Source organism: Protopterus annectens, chromosome 8.part0 (genome assembly GCF_019279795.1).
Source record: "Protopterus annectens isolate FY-2018-M chromosome 8.part0, PAN1.0, whole genome shotgun sequence".
Lineage (NCBI taxonomy): Eukaryota > Metazoa > Chordata > Ceratodontiformes > Protopteridae > Protopterus > Protopterus annectens.
The window spans coordinates 1254011488-1254034380 of NC_056741.1; the positions used below are offsets into that span (position 1 = coordinate 1254011488).

Below are 22893 nucleotides of genomic sequence, written 5' to 3' on the forward strand. Positions count from 1 at the left end.
TTTGTCTGTTTACTGAACAAACTGTTTCAAGAAACCATTTTCAGCTCCAAACTGGGGATCATAATATAATGTCCACAGATGTACATAAAATGCAGAATACACAAATTGCAATACAATAACCCCACCAAAAAAAAAATCAATGCAACCTGTGGCATGGATCAACATAAATGTACAGCTTAGACTAACATGAACAGAGTAAAGTAGCACAGAATGCAAACTAAAGTCTGATGTATAGATTACTTTCTAATTCTCTTATACCTGGGTTAAGGTGTATTAACAAGAACTTTTCCCCGAGATCAGGAAGATTCTGTAGGTATTAGTGCATCTTAAGAAAATAGTAAGAAAAGTAAGGATTAAGTGTATAAAGAAGAGCAAGAAATCATGCAGGGGAACAGTACAAAGGGAAAGTGTACGAAGGGAATGACAGAAGCAGTATGAAAACCAATAGTTGGAGATACAAGGATGGGGATAAACAGCTGGATAAATCCGGGCAATTTAAAAGCATTTCTAGATAGCATTTTGTATGAAATCACTACAAAACTCACACCTGAAGTTCAGTATTGAAAGAAGGCCTGTATCATTAAGGATGAGCAAGTTCAACACAGAAGGAACTAGATTATGAATAACTTTTTTAACAAAGAGTAAAATGGGACCTTGATAAGCGAAAGATATGAAGAATACAACTAGCATGTTTATTTCACAAACAGAGAAAAGACACTCACTCAGTAGCTTATAAACTGCTGCTACTGAAAAGCAAAGCGCTACCTTCAGTGGCATGAAGGCAATCAGGTTTCCAGGAGATGGCAAAGGTTTTGTCTGTATTTTGAGAGATTTATTAACCTACATATTTTGTTGTGCACTACCTGAATGGCCTCATATTCACAGAGTAGCTAACAATGAAAAAGCGAAGAACATATACAAGCTGCGGACTCCAGATCAATTTAGTTAGGCACTGCATGTGACAGTAGTAAGGAGTCTGATGAGCTCACAGGATAAGAAGAGTTGACTTGGTACCTTTTTTATTAACTCAGCATGAATGTAAAGTCAGAAAGATGTCTACAATAACATAGTTTATACACATACATTTTATTACATTTTCATATTATTTTATACTAAGAAATGAGACAAAAAAAGCATCATTTACTTATCAGCTAGAGAAAAAAACAATGCTGATTCAGGAAAACACCCTACAGCCACAAAAGGAATATGGTGAAGGACACATTAGGTAAACACTTAGAAAGAGTATCTTAAATTTTCAGTTTTTCTTGAATTAACAAGTCTATCCACTTATTTCACCGTCACTGTTTAAGAAACTTTTGCATGCCAAGTAATTTGGAAGTTCACACACAGGATTAAGGATCTACTAACAAGCCATTTCCTTTGGTTCAGGGTTTGATTGCCTCTGTTGCCTGTGTGGCTGGGCAACTCACTTAACCAGAGAGCTCACCAAGACTGAGACTGAATAAGTCCATGGAGATCACTGCTCTACCCTGATAAGCAAATACAAACAAAATAAAAAGGCAGTTATCTTCCATTCTTCTACAATTAGTATTTTTTCAGACATGGAGGTAAACCTCAAACTACATTTGGTGAAACTCAAGAGACTGTAAAAAACATAGACTTGGGAGTACAACGAATTTTCACCTTATTAACTTTACTTATCAAAGAGGCTGAATATTGCTACAAATCTTAAATCCATATACATGCCAGTAAGCATGTACAATATTCAGTTTGTTTTTCCATAGTGCTAATGTGACAAACCATGTATATGTCCCTTAAAATATAGCTTACTTTAAGTATAATGGAATGCAGTAAGAATTTTATACTGGACTGATTTAGTTCTTAACGTATATACATCTGATTCAATTCTTTTTGTAAAGTGTATTGCTACAAACCTAAATCTGTGTACATGCCACTAAGTATGCCATAACTGGCCCTTAGTAATGGGAATGATCTCCTTATCGCATACTGTATCAAAATTTTCAGTGTTTGATACAAAAATTGTATTTTGCAATTAATTTTGTTGATAAACACCACTACATCATGAAAAACTGAACACACAAAGCCTTAATATGTACACTAGCTACTATTTTCTATGTTAAGTGCAGCAACTGGGAATCTTGTATATTAGTATCTGTCTCTCAAGCAAAATACACATACATGGAAATTAATGTTTTGATCTATTAAGGAGACACAATAAGTAAGCAGGTGTTCAACTAAAATAGTTTGTTTTAGGTTTCCCAAAATGTTTTGCTGGTGTATGTAAATCACTGCCATTATCTAAGCTGACATCATTTGGTAGGAGTGGTTGTAAGGAAACTGACTCAAACATGAAAGTAAAACATCCAAAAAAAAAAAAAAAAACGGGTCATATCTGTTGTTTTTGAACCACTTGCAGATTTAACACTAGTACAGAGTATTTCCAGAAATTAAAGTAAATGTAAACTACAGACGTAAGAGAAGTGTAACACTTTATATTAATTTCGTCTCCTGATGAATCCTTCTGAATTTCAGTAGTAATAGGAGTTGTTAATTTAACATTCTCGATTTTTTTCTTTAAAAGTATTCTCTACAGTTTTAGAGCATTTTAAATTTTGTTCTTTAAAAGTACTATCTACAGTTTTAGATAATTTTAAACTAATGTTGTTTAAGAGGTGCAAAAGAAACCTGCTGAAGCTTCTCAAGTTGAATACCCATGGTTTGCCTAGCAATTATCTCTGAATCCCAACCACACAGAAATGTATGGAAGTTTACAACAAAAACTAGAATTCGGATATTATGCAATGCTCTAAATATAACAGTTTAATTAAATCTCCTAGCTTACTGCAGAACTGTATGTGCAAAACCAACTTAATTAAAAATAAAGATTTAAATAGGGAAAAGAACATATGAATAATGTCCTATTCATCTGCAATCCTGTAGACTCAATTGTCACAACCCTTTTTTTACAACCAAAAGTGTGTCTTGTACAGATTCATACACACAGATCTTGTTTTTGCCTTTCAGGCTACAAAAGACCCAGTTTTATTAATCAGAGATCTCAAATTCATGTCTCACTGGCTTCAAGCACCCCACAAACCAGAATAATTATAGGTGAAGGAAGCTGCTACATTACATTCATGTTTGCACTGAATACCTTTCTTTTTGTTTTGGAGATTGTGCCCTTGTCTGAGTGACAACATAATCACACAGCCTTCATGGTCCTTTGAGTAGGAGATCCCTGCACAAGATGACCTCAACCTGAGAACAACCTGTAATCTTAGGAACTGACTCCGAAACTCTCAGCTTACATTGCAACTTAAACAGAACACCTTGGACACATTCCATATTCAAAGGATCTTTAAAGCAAACTTCCCTTGCATGTTAAACGGTGCAATATCTTAGCCTCCTTGATAATTGGACAGAATCATCTAAAATTTACCCCATGGATTAGTAGTATAGCTCTTATCAAAAAGGGAAATAAGCCTCCCATTGATACTTCCTGGGGTGCTGTTCAAACTACCTGCCTACAGGAGTGGCCTTAGGTCAACAGGTGCCCTAGGCAAAAGGGCTCCACGGCACCCCCCACCACATCACCCAGTACTCCCAATCCTGGTCTACCTACACCAAATAAACACTGAAAACTATGCCTGCCTAGTTCTAACCCATGAACCTAATTCTGTCCACAGCAGAGTTAGTTGTGTATTTAAAATCACATAAAATCCTCCTCCATGCAATATTTTAGTAATGTTGTAGAATGAAGAGTGTATACTAGTTTATTTTTGCCAACATATAAATTTGTGCACAAATTTTAAAAGCCAATACTGTTTAAAAAGTCTAGAGGCTGTACAACTTCTGAGATGGTCACAAAAGAATTAGCCATTGTTCTGCCTCCGAGCATACTTATACTTCTATATGTACAAGTAAAAACAAAATGATAAACTGAAAATCAAGAGACAATCATATGAAGTCTTACAGCAAGTTAACAATGAAAATCTGGCTTTGAACAGTGATAAAGTGACAGATTAAAATAAAACTTACTTTCCCGATGGGTACGCAAGAAGCAACCAGATGAGAATGATAGTTAAGCCAAACAGCTCCCTGAAATACCAACATGTTAAGATATAAGAATTGTTCTCGTGAAACACTTAGTCTGTTATGTCATCATGTTAAAACCTACCTTCCCTCTTCTTCATGAATTATGTCTCTGGACAGATGATGACGTATGGACCATCCAAGATACGCAGCTCCTACTGCACAACCTATCATATGCAGCTTGGATGTGCTCTTCCACAGCAAGTTTTCTGTAAACAAAATAAAGTGCTGACATTCTCATACTCTCTCCCAGCAAATTACCAAAGTAACAGCAACCCCCTTTCCAACACCCATAGTTTCCCAGTACTGGTTGAAATGAAACTCATGTCACCCCAGCATACTTCTTAAGGGAAAAATATGACTTAACCCAACTTGGGTGTCTGGGTAGGTATTTGAATGGAAGTCACACCACAGTTTATTACAAAAAAACATACAGACGGACTCTGTAAGAAGTAATATAAGAGCAAGGCACAATTATCAGCATGCATTATGAATGCAATCCTTGCATTTTATATTATACTACCTAGCGAATTCAGGATGGCAGGCATTTCTAAACAAGCGAGATAACAAATACTGTCAAGCATATACATGTTGACTAAATATGTACTATTGTAAAACAAAACCAATTTATACTGTATGGAAGTGCAGTAATTAAGCATAAATTGGAGCTTGCACTATGAGTATAGTACCACTTATTGTAACAGTGGTCCACAAGGAATACAGCTAAAACAAAGGAAATGGCTGCCTTTAGAAAATCATGATGTATGTGATATATAATCAGCTGAAAAAAAAAAAGGTGGAGTTGTACTTGATATAGCGTTTAAAGGAAAATATCACACTCAACTGCATTTAATATTATCCCAAAGCTATTTTCCCCCATATTATATTTTAGTGCACCCAAAGCCTTCACTACATTCATCCCCACGTCCCCTACCACTCAGTTTTTCTACTCAAATGTCATGTTGCTTCAGAAAGGATCACCTGACACAACCCACAATTTTACATCCTGAGACTACTGTCTTGCTAAGGTTATTAAAATACTAAAAAAGTGAATTTCAGTTTCAGACTTTTCCAGAACACTAAACACAGTATAAAGAAAAATACAGTTGGCGGCCATGTGCCTTGTTCTCGCTATGAAATAACAACTGTCAATCACTGATGAACAAAAACAGCTGACAATTTTTGGTTTGGCAAGAATGTAGAGAAGGAAAGGTCCGTTATTACTTTGTGAAGTACATCTTTGAACATCTGAAAAAAAATCACCTTTTCTGCACTGAAGAAGAAAACACAAAAGGACCAAGAATGCATGAAAAACACTTAAAGTAAGCTGGGAGCTAAAAGAAGCACTAAAGTACAGTTTTGTACCTACCATAAATGTAGATGTCCGAACAGGATAGCATCTGCAGTCATAACAAATGGGTTGTCCTGTCGTCAGGCAGCCCTTCGGTCGGCCGGATTCCAAAGTCTGGGTCCGGCTTCGGCTGATGTCGCACTTCACCCGACGTCATCTCTGCTGGTCTTCGGGTATAAAGGCATCAGCCGACGCCATTTTCCTCAGTGTTTCTTGCCCCAGATGCCAGTTGCCCTCTAGGAAAGCTAAATTTTGGATAAATGCCAATGTTTCCAAAATAGTAGAAGGCAAACACAAAAATAAGCATGTATGTACATATATACAAACAAATACACCATAAGAGACCCCCAGCTAGCTATTAGGAGGGTAAATACCCTAGGAGTACCACAGAGGGAAGGAGGGTGGGTAATCCTGACTGCAGATGCTATCCTGTTCGGACATCTACATTTATGGTAGGTACAAAACTGTACTATGTCCTTCAAGGATGCATCTGCAGTCATAACAAATGGGTAGAATACCATAGCCAAACTAGGGAGGAGGAAGAAGAATTATGGTGTAGTTAGGATCCCTTGCAATACAGCAGTGGCAAACCCTGCTCGGGATCTAGAGTATAGAGGTAAATTATAATGCTTGGCAAATGTATGCACGGAGGTCCAAGTAGCCGCCTCAATAATGTCCTTGGTTGCCACTCCTCGTAAGAAAGCTGTGGTAGTGGCTGTGGCCCTTGTAGAATGAGGTCTTATGTTCTGTGGAACTGGTTTTCCATGGTAGGAGTAACAGAATCTTATGCAATTTCCTATCCATTTGGAGACTGTCTGTTTGGAAATTGCTTTTCCTTCCCTTCCTGTTGCATAGGCTACTAAAAGCTGGTCAGTTTTCTGTTACTTTTGGTTCTGTCCAGGTAGTAGCGTAACTGTCTATGTACATCCAAGGTATGCAGCAGCCTTTCCCCTGTTCTGTGGATTGGGAAAGAAGGTAGGTAGGTGGATTGCCTGGTTTAAAGACACTCTGGATACCACCTTAGGCATAAATGTAGGATTAGTTCTCATGGACACTCTATCTTGATGGAAGATTAGGAAGGGTTGTACTGCCATTAAGGCCTGTAGCTCCGAAACCCTCCTTGCTGAAGTAATTGCCAGTAGGAAAGCAGTTTTCCATGATAGGTGTTGAAGATCTGCTGTTGCTGCTGGTTCAAATGGAGGGAGTGTCAATTTTTCTAGCACAAAGTTCAAGTCCCATGCTGGTAATGGTGGTTTCCTAGGAGGTTTTACATTCTTGATCCCTCTGAGGAATTAGTAGAGGATGCGAAAAGACAGGTGGATCGAAGCCGTATTCTGCGGAAATAGCTGATGCATGTATCTTGATGGAGGAATAGGACAGGCCCGTATGTAGAAGCTCTGCCAAGTACTCCAGGATGTTAGCAATATCTATGTTCGAGACATCTTTTCCTCTTTCAGTACTCCAAATGACAAACCTTTTCCATTTTCCTGCATAGTTCCTTCTTGTTGAAGGTCTGCGGGCTTCAAGGATAATGTCTTTAACCCTTTGGGATAAGTCTGGGTTAGTTGCTGTTATGTGATGTTCCAGGCAGTCAGTTACAAGGTTTTTAGGTTTGGGTGCATGATGTTGTAGTTGTTCTGAGTTAACATCAAAGGCATCAGGGTATTGGCCACATTCTCCCCTGAGACATGCTCCTCAGCAAAGGATACCAGTGTTGTCTTGGCCAATTCGGAGCTATCAGAATTATCCTTGGGCGTTCCTCTTTGATTTTCAGTAGTACCTTGTGCATCAAAGGAAGAGGTGGAAATGCATATGCTGTCAGGCCTTTCCAACTGAAGGATAGAGAGTCCACCTTCCATGCTAGTGGGTGGCATGTCCTTGTGCAGAATTTTTGAGCTGGTGATTGAGTGGGGATGCGAATAGGTCTATTTGTGGCATTCCCCATTTCTTTGTGATGGCCTTGAAGATGTCCGGGTGTAGCATCCATTCGTGAGCATCCGAGGTGGTTCTGCTTAACATGTCTGCTAGGGTGTTTTCTTTTCCGGCACAAATATTGCCTGTAACTGGATGTTGTAGCTCAGAGCCATATTCCAAAGGTCCAGAGTCATTCTGCATAGGGGGTATGAATGAGTGCCTCCCTGTTTGTTGATGTACCACATGACTGTAGTGTTGTCTGTCCTTATCATTAAATGGCCTTCTTTGAGGAATGGTTTGAATTTCTGGATTGCTAGTTTTACTGCCAGCATTTCTTTTTGGTTTATGTGCAGGTGCAGCTGGTCTGGAGTCCACAATCCTTGTATGCACTTGTCCAACATGTGCGCCCCCCAGCCTAGGTCGGAGGCGTCCGTTGTGATGGTTTGGTTTGCTTGAAAGTTGTGGAAGGGCAAGCCTGGGTTTGACTGGCATGCTTGAGCCCACCATAGGAACTCTTGTTTCAGGCATGGGATTATTGGGATTTCGGTTTCTAAGCTGTGCCTGTGTTGAGACCATAAATTCTTTAGGTACCACTGTAGTTTTCTCATATGCAGTCTGGCATGGGGACCAGGATTATGCATGATGCCATGAAGCCCAAGGCCTGCAGTACTTTTCTTGCTGTTAGTTTGTGCTGCTTTGTTAATGCCAAGAAGTAAAGAGGAGTTGTGCTTGTTTTTCTGCAGTTAGGAATGCCATTTGTTTTACTGTGTCCAATTCCGCACCCAAGAATGTTCTTGTCTGGGATGGTATTAGTCTTGACTTTTTTAAATTGACTGTGTATCCCAGGGCTTGTAGTAAGCATATGACTCTTTGTAAATCTGTTGTCAGCTTGCTTTTGTTGTCCGCTTGTAACAGGCAGTCGTCCAGGTATGGATAAATTTGGATTCCCTGTAGCCTGCAATGAGCGATTACTGATGCCAGGCATTTTGTGAATACTCTGGGCAGTAGATAAGCCAAAGGGCAATGCTGAGAATTGATAATGCTCTGATCCTGCAAGAAATCTGAGGTATCTTCTGCAATTTGGTCGTATGGGGACGTGCAGGTATGCCTCCTTGAGATCTAGAGTTACCAGCCAACACTCCTTGCCCAGCATGGGAAGAAGTTGCTGTAGGGTCAGCATTTTGAATTTTGGTACAATGATGTATGTGTTTAAGACGGACAGGTCGAGAATAGGTCTCCAACGTTTCTCTTTTCTTGGTACTAGGAAGAGTCTGGAGTAGAATCCTTTGCCCTGTTGTGTTATTGGTACTCTTTCCACAGCTCTCATCTTTGTTAATTGAGCTATCTGCTTTAGAGCTTCTGTTTTTTCATTTGGAGGTAGGTTTGGCATTCCTCTTTTTACTGGTAAGGTGTGGAAGTGGAACCTGTAGCCTTGGTCTATGGTTTGCAAAATCCACTTGTCTTTTGTGATATAGTGCCAATTTTTCGAAAATAAGGCTAACTTTCCACCTAAAGGTGCTGCTATTTGCTCCCTGGTAGGCAGTGTCAGAGTCAAGTCACTGTGATTGTCCTGTTGCAGTGGCAGTGGTTGTGTCTGTGCCTCTGGTTATTGCCTTGCCACTGGCGTCCTCTATAGGCACCTCTTCTGGATTGGTTTCTGCCTCTAGAGCATCTATTCCTGCCTCTGAGATTTTGAGGAGTCTGGAAAGGACCAATTTTGGCAGGCCAGTTCCTGCTAAACCTTGGGGGCTGAACCTGTAAGAAATCCTTAACTGTTTGTACAGATTTTGCCTTCTCTTCCATTTTCTTCATTACTTGCTGAGCAGGTGTACCAAATAGACTGGCCTTATCCATAGGAGCATCTAACAGCTTTGCTTTAACATGATCCGGCAAAACCTGTTCCTTCAACCATGCATGCCTTCTTATCACTGTGCCAGTCATGGCTGATCTAAATGAAGCCTCCAGTGCATCATAGCCACATTTTAAAGAATGGTTACTAACCTGCTGAATGTTATTCACCATTTCTAAAACATATTTCTTATCTAAGGAGTCATCAGAGGACAGCTTCTTAGTTAACCGATCAAGCATAAACTCTTGGTATTGGATCATGTGAAACTGACAGTTTAAAGCTCTAGCTGAGAGAGTAGCAGAGGTGTAAACTTTTTTCCCCCATCTCTCTAAGGACCTGGATTCCCTTTCAGAAGGGAGAGGGTTTTTTGCTGAGGTCGAAGCTACTGCCTTAGGCCCCTGGGATATAGTCTCAGGATCTGCAAGTGGGGCCTTGTATAGGTGGTGATGAGTGTCTGGCACCCTGTAAAATCTATCTGGTTTGGCAGGGGCTGGAGGTAAAGTATCAGGAGCAGTGCAAACATCATTAAATGCATCATCCACAACAGGCAGAACTGGAGGTATAGCTAAGGGCCTATGTTGTGGTAAGTGCAGAAAGGTCCTAAGCCTTTTCTTGAATCTGAGAAATCTTGTCCCTGCCATTGGAATTGTTCTCTCATGGCATGTAAGGTTTCCCCAAAGGAAAATTCCTCTGGTGGAGAGGCAGATGGAATGGATTCTTCAGCATCGGAATCTTCATAAGTAGAAAAAGGAGCCTCTGGCTGATCTGTAATGTCTGAGTCATCCGAAGAATCATCAGAGGACACTGGCTCGGGGCTCTGCTCTAGGTCTCTTTTCTGGAGGCTGAGAGGCCCTGTCTGGGTGAGATTGGGATCCCCTAATTAAGGAGATTAAATCCTCTGCCAGAGTAAGCATTTGTGAACTAGAAGTGGACCTATGTGAGGGGGTCTTAACAGGCACTGATTTAACAGTTTTGGCTGCTTTAGCCCTGGCAAAGGCCTTTATAGACATGGCTGCAGGAGGCCTAGCAGCACCACGTGCTGGGGTAGAGACATCCAAAGGGATGGTGTCTGATAATTCACTAGGAACCACAGTAGTAGGCAAAACTTCAGAGGCCGATTCAACTAAGGTAGCAGGAGCCTCAGTAGTAGTCATGGATTCGGCTGAAGATTGACCTGTTTTCTCGGTTTCGGCGAAACCGAGACACTCGCTTGCTTAACCGTGGTTTCGGCGAAACCGCGGACCGCGAGTGTCGGTCTTTTCTTTGCGTTTTTAACAATTTGGGTAGTCGGAGGATCCGGCGGCATAATGTACGCAAAATCTGAGCCGAAAAACTGTTCAGCAAACTCCGACCGGCGCCTAAGCGTTCGTCGGTTGAAGGAAGCACAGGCTAAACAGGCTGCTACGTCGTGGTCTGGGCCTAAACAAGGTAGGCAGTAAGAGTGGAAATCTTTATGAGGTATTTGTTTCCCACAAGTTAAACAGTTATTTACTTTTTTCTGACATCAGCTGAGGCAAGAAAGAGTCCCCAACGGGTACTTAGCGTTTTAGAAGTCTTCGAAGTAGTGTTCGGTAGTAGTAATCTCTGGATCTGACCGACCGGCACTTGCGAACAGCTTCTGCTTCGGGCACCACGCGGCAAGAAAGACCGAGGAAAATGGCGTCGGCTGATGCCTTTATACCCGAAGACCAGCAGAGATGACGTCGGGTGAAGTGCGACATCAGCCGAAGCCGGACCCAGACTTTGGAATCCGGCCGACCGAAGGGCTGCCTGACGACAGGACAACCCATTTGTTATGACTGCAGATGCATCCTTGAAGGACATCTCTGTTTTAACAAGATCACCTAAAATGTTACTGACTCTCAACATTAGAACAGCAACTAACTGAAGAAAAACTCATTCATTATGTCCAGGCAGTGCTATATTACAGGAAATGAAAAAAACACTGAAAAAATTATGTTAGTATGGCATTAGCAATGATGCCTTAGGTAAGAAAAATAAAAAGCAGTTTACACCAGTGAGTGGCTAGTCCCACTGTGGCTGTTCTATACCACACACATGCATGCACACTCAGACCTATGTCCAATACAGAGTGTCCAATCCACCTACTGCATTGTCTTTGGCATACAAGAGGAAACCTAAGCACCCATAGAAAACCCATGCAGACACAGGGAGGATATGCAGACTACTCGCAGAAAGCACCCCAAGAAGATATACTTGATATAACATTTTAAAAGGGCATTTATGAATAGTATGGACAGCACATTAAGTAATATATTGTGGGGAACACAATGTCTCAGTGGTTAAGATCTTCGGCTCACTGCCCCAGGATCCAGGATTCTATCCTGATCACCATTCCCTGTCTGTTCAGAGAGTACATGTACTCCAGGTGTCTGCTTGGGTTTTCTGCTAGGTACTTCAACTTCTTCCCTCCTACCAAAACACTCTGCTTGATTGGCTGCTCTGTAATGTCCTTATAAACTGCACTTTCCCTTGCCTTTGTGGTCCAGCTCATGACTGAAGAGAGTCCCTGATGAGTAGTTAACATGCCTGTATCATAAATTCTTTTTTTTTTATTTATTATATTTAATGTCCAGTGCACGTAGGGAGGGAAGTTCATCCACCTGTGCAAAATCAATCTCATTACATTCACAAGTTCATGGAAGTAAACTGGTATATCCAAATAAAGAAAAAAATAATTCACCAAAATCAAATTTCCAAAGCTACAGTCAAATTAAACACTGCTCCCCCCCCCAGTGTGTAAAGCAGCAGTGCAACAGACAACTGTCACAATGCTGCTTTGGACCAAAAACCTTGAAGTAGAACAAATACAATATTTGCAAACCCTATTTTGTGGGATGTAATGCCTCACCACATCTCCAAGCAGGGTGTTTTGCCCTCTATCTGCCCTTAACTTTATAAAATGATTCTCAAGGTAGTTACCTTGTGATACCTAGTGAAGGGGAAGACTACTCTCTCTTTGCATCTACCATAACCGCACACTGTAAAATTCAAGTGTGCATTTTCACAAGGGGTTGTGTAATAGCTGACCTACACCCTCCAACTCATTTCAGTTGGTTGCCTATTCAGGTCATGTTTTTTACTTTCTTTACACTCTACATATATTCATCTAATAATCACTATCCTTTTATGCAGACAAGGCCCATCTAACTGAAATGTAGCAAAAAAATCAATATTTCAAAGCCTAAGTCAGACCACTGTACATAATTCAGATATCTTAGAATCCTATTATTATTATGGTCTGTATAAATATATTAAAGATATCGCACCACTTAGTGTGGCCAGCTCTCAGAAACAGTGTAAGTGGACCAGTGGGCTTGCTAATGCAGTCAAACAAAAAAACTAAAAACAGAAAAACAGAGCTAAACCACATACCCAGCAATGCCATATAATTAGTGAAGAAATAACATCCGTAGTGCGTATCTAAATTATTCTGGAGTAAAAAAAAATTTTTACTGAAGAAACATTCCACAGAAGAAAAAGATTTATCTGCAGTTCATTCCTAAGATAGTCTTTATTAAAGGACATCTTTGGCAAAAACATTTCCTTTAATGAAAAATATCTTAGGAATGAACTACAGTTGTTTATTCTTCTTCGGAGAAGTTTTTTTCTTGAGTCATCCTTCCTACTTTCAACAATGTATGATGAGTGCATGTGGATCTATTTGGAATTCTCTCTCTCTCTCTCATGATTAAATCTGTTACGGTAGAAGGTCGTGCATGGATATCACGATGTAAAAGGTCCACCTCACATCTGCTTCAGAAGACAAAGATTCCATTTGTTAAAATAAAACCAATATTGTCTCATTAAATATTGGACTTTTTTCTAAAATATGGGGAATTTAATTTCAAAGCAAGGAGACTGTGGAAATATCACAACATGGCTCATTTTGTAAAAATACAACTCACATAAATACAATTTCTTCAAGTTTATGCTCTACAAATTGGAACATTCCTGAGTTTTCTGTTCCTGAGGTTCCTGACCCAGAGACTCCCCATACTATACTCTGGAACAGACTGCCCATACATGCCAACCTATGACCCTATGTCTGCACCCTGCTTTCTATGGGGGAAGTTGTGCCCCTACAACCCACCTTACTTAAAAATATTAAGTTTGGAATCACTCCCCTTCTGAAATAGAAACATGCACAATGAAAGTCTATCAGTGTGGTTTTCACTGTAAAGAGCCACTTCCAAGCAATGAGATTCAAGTACAGATGTATAGCCAAAAGTAAACTACCTATCTTCAAGATTAACTTAATTAAATAATAATAATTACTGTCCAGAAACAAAAATAAAAGTGTAATCAGGAAATGTTAGAAAATTAAACTCATTTGCTTTACGAGTATAAATTAAAAAAGCTAGTACATCAAGTCAAATCATGGCAAGAAAAGTACAGTTTTGTACCTACCATAAATGTAGATGTTCGAGGATCCACATTGCTGCAGTCCTAACTATTGGGTAGTCCGCTGTCCAGGAATACCAAAGTATATGGGCGGGCGCAGGGCGCGATAGACGTCAGATCCGATGCGTCCCAGGTGGTACTCATGACCGGACGTCATATCCTCAGTCTTTTCTTGCCCCAGATGTCAGAAGACCCTGAAAAGCTAAGGCCAAAACCAAAAATTCCAAACATACCTGCACCAAAAATATGTACAATATATACAAAATTACCAGAATATAACCTCACCTACACAACCACCCTTAAACACAGAGGGAAGGAGGAGGTAAATTGGACTGCAGCAATGTGGATCCTCGAACATCTACATTTATGGTAGGTACAAAACTGTACTATGTTCTTCATTCCACATTGCTGCAGTCCTAAGGTAGAATCCCAAAGCAGAGGTAAGGGAGGCTGGCAAATCATAAGGAAGCAGGAACTGACAACATGCCTTGCAAAATAGCTGTGGCAAAACCAGCCCTAGACTTAGAGTAGAGAGGACGGTGATAATGCTTAGAGAAAGTATGCACTGAACTCCAAGTAGCTGCCTCCAAAATATCCTTAGTGGCCACCCCCCTTAGAAATGCTGTAGAAGTGGCAGTAGCCCTAGTGGAATGAGGCCTAATTCCAGCTGGAATCTCCTTGCCATGATGGGAATAACAAAATGCAATGCAAAACCCAATCCACCTAGAAATAGTTTGTTTTGACACAGGCTTGCCAAAGCAAAAGAAACAAACAACTGCTGAGACTGCCTAAAATCCTTAGTCCTGCTCAAATAATAACGTAATTGCCTGTGTACATCTAAAGTGTGCAAAATCTTTTCCCCTTTATTTTGGGGATCTGCATAAAAGTAGGCAAATGAATAGTTTGGTTTAAAGCCACACTAGAAACCACCTTAGGCATAAAGGAAGGATTGATACCCTATCCTTATGAAAAATCAAAAAGGCTCATAAGGGCCTGCAACTCAGAAACCCTTCTTGCAGAAGTAATGGCCAACAAAAAGCAGTCTTCCATGACAAATATTTCAATTCAGCAGTAGCCTGAGGCTCAAAGGTTGTAGAGTAAGTTTCTCCAACACAAAATTGAGATCCCAAGCAGGAGTAGGAGCTCGTGGGGGTCTTATATTCTTTGCCCCTCTAAGAAATTGCTTGAACAAAGGATCACGGAAACAATGGTGGGTCACAATCATAGTGAGCTGAAATTGCTGCAGCATGAATCTTAATGGAAGAGAAAGACAAACCTTTGTCCAATAACTCAGTAAGATATTGAAGAGCCACACTCAAATTAGGCTCAGAAATCTCCAAATTGTTTGCTGCACTCCAAAATAAAAATCTCTTCCATTTTTTCCTTGTACTAGGTCTTCTGGCTTCCATAATCACATTTAAAACTTGTTGAGGAAGTTGAGACCTGCTGTCTTTCAAAACAGAATATGCCAGGCTGTTAGATGAAGAGATTGAAGCTTGACATTGAGCAGGTGACCGTCCCTCTGAGACAACAGGTGTGGAATCAAGGGTAAAGGCCATGGAGGCTTCCTTACCAGACTCCTCAGTAATGGGTACCAGTGCTGCCGAGGCCAATCTGGAGCTATTAAAATCATCCTTGGCTTGTCTTGTCTGACCTTTAGAAGCACCTTTGGGAGAAGAGGCAGAGGTGGAAAAGCATACACATGAAGATTTTTCCAACTGAAAGAAAGAGCATCCACTTTCCAAGCTGTGTGATGAAACCTCTTTGTGCAAAACTTTGGCAGCTGGTGGTTTAGTGGAGAAGCGAACAGATCTATGTCTGGAGTTCCCCATGACACTGTCAATTTTGAAATACATGAAGATCCAGTTTCCACTCGTGGGGATCCATGATTTGTCTGCTTAACACATATGCTAAGCAGTCCTGTGCTCGGCAGAAACCTTGCCTGAAGAGTTAGTTGCAAGCTGATCTCCCATAAAATCATTGCTTGCCTGCACAATGGGTAAGAATGTGTTCCCCTTGTTTGTTGATGTACCACATGACAGTTGTGTTGTCTGTTAGAATCAACACCTGCCCTGGAAGAAGTAACTCCTTGAAAGCCATTAATGCAAACTGGACTGCTAACATCTCTTTCATGTTGATATGTAGATGCTGTAGTCTGGCAGGCCACTTGTCTTGTATCCACTTTCCATTTAGATGAGCTCCCCAAGCAATGTCTGAGGCATCTGTCGTTAGAATCTGACTCGCCTCTGGCTGGGTCACAGAGAGTCCCTTGTTTAGGTGACATTCCTGAGCCCACCACAAAAATTCCTTTTGAATGCAAGGTATTATTTGAATGACAGTGTCCAAATCCTGGCAGTGCTGTGTCCATACATTTTTGAGATACCATTGCAGCTTCCTCATATGCAGTTTGGCATTGGGAAGCACCAGAATACAAGATGCCATGAACCCTAAGGCTTGAAGGACTGTCCTTGCAGTCAGCCCGGACTGAAGAGATAGTTGATGGAAGTAACTGGAAAGATTCTTTTGTTTGTCCGGGGTTAAAAGGCCATCTGGGCTGCTGTATTCAGTCTCACACCCAGAAAGCACATGTCTTGAGAGGGTACTAGACTGGACTTTATTTCGTTCACAGAATACCCTAGGCATCTTAGCACTGCTATGACATAATCCAAATGCTGTAGAAGGTCTTCCTTTTCTTGAGCTAGAATCAGGCAGTCGTCCAAGTAAGGATAGATTTGAATTCCTTTTAGCCTGAAGTAAGCTATCACTGGAGCCAGAACCTTTGTGAATACTCTGGATAAGCCAAAGGGCAATGCAGAGAACTGATAATGAGAATTTCCAGCTAGATACTTCCTGCAACTTAGTCTTATAGGCACATGAAGGTAAGCTTCCTTGAGATCTAAAGTTACCATCCAGTGATCCTTGCCCAGCAGAGGTAAAAGCTGTTGTAGCGTCAACATTTTGAACTTGGGAATGTCCAGATAAGTGTTGAGGATAGATAAATCCAAAATTGGTCTCCACGTGTTCCCCTCTTCGTACTAGAAACAGGCGAGAATAAAATCCTAGGCCTTTCTGGCACAGGAACTGGCTGAATGGCCCCTATGTGGAGCAACAGAGAAATTTGCTTGTGAGCCTCTTGTCTTTGTAGAGGAGGAATGTCTGGCATGCCTTTGAAAGGAGGCATGGTATGGAAATAAAACCTGTAACCGTGGTGAATGATATCCAGAACCCATCTGTCTTGGGTAATTAAATCCCAATTTTCTTTGAAAAGAGACAGCCAACGTCCCAAAGGTGCTGCAGAATGTACTGGTAGCTGAAAAGGCAGGTCATTGGGTCTGCGGACTGACCCCTGCCCTCACCAGAAGTCTGAGCAGGGAACTCCCTGTCCTAGGCCTAAAAGAACCTTGAGCTCTGCCCCTACCACGTCTAGACCTACCCCTAGACTGGGAATCATAAGCAGGATAAGTCCATCCCTTAGTAGGCCAATTTCTACTAAACTGGAGGCTGCACCTGCAAAAATCCTTAACAGTTTGCATAGACTTAGCCTTGTCCTCCATTTTCTTTAAGACTGCTTCCACAGGCGAACCAAACAACACACCAGACTGCAAAGGAGCATCCAAAATCCTTGTTTTAACATGCTCAGCTAAATTCTGATCTCTCAACCAGGCATGCCTCGAAGAACAGAACCAGTGGCAGCCACCCTCGAGGAGGCCTGCACAGCATCAAAACCACATTGCAAGGAATGTTTACCCACCTGTTCAGACACATGAACTAAATCCTGCAACTCTTTACACTCAATACCTTCTGCCAGAGCATCCACCTTAGATTTCAATTGTGAAAGGAGATAATTCTGATATTTTAACATGTGAAACTGACAATTCAACGCCCTCATGGCTAAAGTGGAAGAAGTATACACTTTCTTTCCCCATCTATCCAAAGCCCTTGCCTCTTTATCAGGAGGAACAGGATTTTTAACAACAGAGGCCTTCACACCTTTAGGCCCCTGAGAGACAGTTTCGGGTCTGCCCTAGGACTCTTAAAAGATACTTATGAGCTTCAGGCACCCTATAGTACCTATCCGGTTTAACTGGGGCAGGAGGCAAAGAATCAGGATTGAGGAAAGCCTCTGCAAAAACATCTTCCACCACATTCAGAACAGGAGGTATAGCTAAAGGCCTATGCTGGGGTAAAAAAAGAATTCCCTAAGCCTCTTCCTGGAATCAGAGAAATCTTGACCTTCCCATTTAAAATGCTCCCTCATGGAATGCAGAGTCTCTGAAAATGAAAAATCCTCAGGAGGAGAAGCTGAAGGAGTAGAATCATCCACATCAGAATCAGAATAAGGAGGATACTCCTGCAAGTCTTCAGCCGAAGACTCAGAAGCCTCGAACATTGCTCAAAACTCTCAAACTCAGGTTCCACCCTAGGCCTCTTATCAGGAGGGGCATAGAACCTCTAATCATAGTAGTCAAATCCTCTGCCATTTTAAGCATATGTTTCTTAGGCAAAGACCCTGAAGCACTAGGAGAACCCCCACTGAAGTTAAACTTGGCCTGCCTGTCAAAGAAGCCTTGGAAACAGAAGGGGAGGCTCTAACCACCTTAGGAAGAGAGGAAGAACAGCCACCTGAGAAGCCCCTCAGCCTGGCCTACTTCCAGGATACATCCTGTAACAGTAAAGTCTCTCCCTGAGACTCCAAAGAAACACCTGGCAAAACCTCCGGCTCCACTGAGCCTTCTAAAGATCCGGCGTCTGGGACTGTCGGTTCTTCCACTCTAGGCTTTGCTGCTTTGTCCCATTTTATAATTAAAACTAACCTGGCACAGTCTAACCTTCTCTTAATAGTGCGTTTGTTAAATCTAGCACACATCCAACATGCTCAGGCCCTAAACAAGGTATACACAAAGTATGGTAATCCCTATGAGGTATCTGTTTCAATACAGTTATTCACTTTTCTGACATCCGGTTAAATACTGAGGCAAGAAAAAACAAAATATTCCCCAACTTTGATTCGGTCTGAAACTCTGACTTCAGAAACTTTCAGAACGCCAACCTGCACTTGCAAAATTGCTTCACCATGCGGCAAAAGACTGAGGATATGGCGTCGGTCATGCGCATTAGTACCCTGCGTACTGCCGCGTCTACGCGCGCCCTGACCAACGTCAGCCATGACTGGACAGCGGACTACCCAATAGTTAGGACTGCAGCAATGTGGAATGAAGAACATCTTCCCCATATCTAGAGCTATATTCCAGTCTCCACTTACTAGAATGCAACAAGGGAAATTCTGAAGTAGAATAACTAATAACCTATAAATATTACAGAAGAAAACGTTCTCTAGTGCTCAAGGTAATATCAGAGGAGTTTATGGAGTAAGGGAATCAATTTCTAATTAGTATCACCACTGCAGCACTCTTTCTAATGATACCTGTAGCTGCTATAAGGTTGAATCAATTTCTTCTTGATCCATTTCCATTCAAAGCAAAGGATCTCAGAAAAGTTCATTCATGACAAATGAAAAAGCAATTTCCTCTAAGAAGAGGAGCAAATCTCATTAATATTTCAAAATGTTATACGAAAGTCTGCAATTAATTACAGTGACTAGTGAAAATCAAGAGAGATGAAGGTTATGGTCAAAATATACACAATGCATTGCCAAAATTGAGGAAATCACAAGTTAGGAGGAATTCATAGACAGGAGTGTTGGGAAACATTTTTTCAAACAGAATTATTTCTGACATTATGCTATTACTACTTCTGTGCAACTTAAGACATGAAAATGTCAAAAATATCAAAAGAATGTATTAATGAAAAGTTTTTAAAAAAAAATCTTTGAAATTCTTCCTAAGCAGAAGTGTCAGGATAAATTTATTCAAGTAGACTACTAATTGAAATAGGGTAAGCATAACCATCCTTTGTTGATTGCTAGTGACACATGAATAGAGTACCGTTAGGCATATGACAGTATAACCTTGCTTTATGATACTATGACCATAGCCTGTTTAAAAGGGGCTGTTACACATACAAAGACATCAAAGTTTAACTATTTCTACATATTAAGCACGTTAGCAAGCAGAGCAGACAGTGTTAGGTGACCACATAGCATGCCTACATATTGTGGAGGGACACATGTAATTTCCCACACCAGATAGATGGATTGCTAACATTGCAGTGCAGCATAAGGGATGCTGACTCCTAAGTGCATTGTCCTTCAGATGAGATGCTAAGTCAAGGCCTTATCTGCCCAAGTTAGTGGTAGCTCAGATGGATGTAAAAGATTCCACTGTACCTATTACAAAGAGTAGGGATCCTTTATTTAAAGTTTTTACATGATAGTTTATATACATAATAACTTATCTATACTATTTACAAAATTGAACAATTATATACACATTCTTAAATATACATAAGGGTTTCTTCCCATACTTAACATATTTATACATTGTTATTTAGCTCAGACCCCACTATTTTTTCCATAACCACCTTCTAATCTTTTTCAATATTGCTGACAATAACCATTTTCCATTAAACATGATCTTTCATTCATTCTCTCATTAAAAATTACCCATATCACATAAAATAGTTTTTTTAATCAACTCTTCTTTTTTAATTCTTTACTTATATTTTTAAAATATCCATATTCTATCTCCATATTTATATTATCTTTAAAATATTAAAAACAATCGCATGGCATAATTTATCCTACAATTTATTTACTCTTTTGCATTAAAAAACATGTTAAGTGGTTTCTTCTTCGCCACAATATAAACATATTCTTTCACTTTTCTTTTTATATGGCACATTACCTTTTACCAGTAATTTATTTAATTTCTAATCTCTATAAGAGATCTTGACATTCTGTTTTTTACTACATCATTCATTTCTTTCTTTCATTTGTGAAGGAAATTACTGATATGCAACAATTATTTTGTCTTGGGGTTATCCTGAAAGGACATTATGTAAGTCGATAAGTCGAAGACATTGAGGAAAACTAGGGAGGCCTTGGTTTAAATCTAAAGAAAGGCATGAGGATGGACCAAACAATAATGGTTCTACATCAGTTGAGTTACATCACCCTAGGATTGTGTTACATTATAATAGTGACATAAGAGGTATCTGTACTATAGTCAGAAGGAGCTGGAAAATCCTTCAGACTGATAATAAACTTAAAGGGGTGATAAGGGAATACCCCAAATTTGCATTTAAGAATAACTTGAATTTGAAATGTATTCTGTGTAAAGATGTTAATCCACCTGCAGTGTCACAAAGGAGTGCAAGGAAAGGCACCTATCCATGTAGATGTTGCAAGGTATGCTAGTATACTGACATGTCCAACATATTTTTACATCCAGTAACTAGTAAGTCATACATCCCCAAGTTATATGCTGACTGTCATACTAAAAATATTGTCTATCTAGCTAAGTGTTCATTCTGTACTGCATTTTATATGGGGAAAACCAACAGAATACTCAAACAGCATATTTTGCAGCATGAGTAACGTTAGACTAGAAGTGAGACATAATGCTTTAGCTCAGCATATTAAGTTAAATCCAGGACATGCATTTTCATTTATGGTGTTACAAATGCAGTCTGAAAATAGAAGGGTCGGGGACATTAAACACCTTACAGAATTGAATGAACTAAGATGGATATCTGATCTACAAGTGGATCACCAACCAGGTCTGAATGGGTGTATGCTCTTAAAATCTTTATTAAGGGGGCACAGGCCCCATTATTGATTCCTATTGGTTGTTTGTTTTTTTAAAAATAGATGTTGTTAGTATTGTAGATCTGAAGAAGAGCAGTAGCTCAAAAGTGCTTATCTGTTTTAATAAAAGTTTTATTTTCACCTGTCGTGGTGGCTCCAGTGGACTTTTATTTCTTACACTTTTTGGATTTGCTTATTGTACCACTGTGAACCTTTGATACTCTTGTGGCTGTTGTAGATTTTTATATTTTCATTCTTAAATATACATAAGGGTTTCTTCTCATATTTAACATATTTATACACCGTTATTTAGCCCAGACCCCACTATTTTTCCATAACCACCATCTAATCTTTTTCACTATTGCTGACAATAACCATTTTCCATTAAACATGATCTCATTCATTCTCTCATTAAAAATTACCCATATTATATAAAATAGTTTTTAAACAATCTCATGACATAATTTATCCCACAATTTCTTTACTCTCTTGCATTAAAAAACGTGTTCAGTGGTTTCTTCTTCGCCACAATACAAACATATTATTCCACTTTTCTTTTTATATGGCACATTACCTTTTATCAGTAAATTTAATTTTTAATCTCTATAAGAAATCTTGACATTCTGTTTTGTACTACACCATTTCTTTCTTTACTCGCGTTAATCTTTTTCTATGATAGATTTTCCCATCGGTTGACAAAATAATATTGTCTCATTATACTATTATACCATGTGTTTTGATTGTCTTCTATTTCATCAACTTTTATTTTCCACATTTTATCTTTTGTTGATAATTTGGAAGTTCTTTCTCATTCTTTTATTTCTTTTCATTGTTTTCCATAATTCCTCCTATTTATACTTGCAAACTTTTGAAACCAATTTTTTCATTTTCATCATTTATCCATTTTAATAGTCATACAAGTTCACAAACACTGATAAAATCACTGGATTTAACAAACTTATTCCTCCTCTTTTTCTATTTATGTATACAATTCTCCTTTTAACTGGATTCAGTCTTGTGCTCCAAATGAATGAAAAAAATATTTTTAACAAATGCTTTTCATACATTATTTGAATCATAAATGCAATGTCTTTCAGCTTTTCCCAGTTAGGGGTCACCACAGTGGATCACCGGTCCGCAGATTGATTGGCAGTGGATTTTTACGGTACCGAGTTGCCAGCCCGATGCCTAACCTTCATGGAAGGCACACCCATATGCACCTACCTGCATGTCTTTAAAGCTCACTTAGCCACAGGCAGGACTTTCAGATTCCACATGAAAGGAACTCCAGTTGAGAATTGAACTGAAGTACCTCTTGCTGTGAGGCGACAACACTAACCGCTGCACCACCATGGCCCTTATATATGATAAATATGCAATTTTACCCATCAATACCAAATTTATCAAATTAACCATTTTATTAATTCTTTTAATAATGTTTCCTATCTTGTATTTTATAAATCTTTACCAAATTTTATAACAAAAACATTAAGATAATTTGTACTAAACTGAATATCCACTACTGTATCTGTATCTCCCATACCTTTACTTTTATCTTTAACTTCAAACGTATTC

General features: G+C 39.7%; 1 protein-coding gene across 1 annotated transcript in view; it reads right to left on the reverse strand.

Annotated features, from left to right (window-relative positions):
* Positions 1–4016: 4016 nt before the first annotated feature.
* TMEM220 (transmembrane protein 220) overlaps positions 4017–22893 on the reverse strand; it is a 377894-nt gene continuing 359017 nt past the window's right edge. Inside the window, exons 4-5 of the mRNA XM_044080747.1 lie at positions 4160–4283; positions 4017–4080 (exon numbers count right to left, since the gene is read on the reverse strand). Of these exons, the coding sequence (XP_043936682.1) occupies positions 4017–4080; positions 4160–4283 (188 nt within the window). The remainder of the gene's footprint in view (positions 4081–4159; positions 4284–22893) is intronic.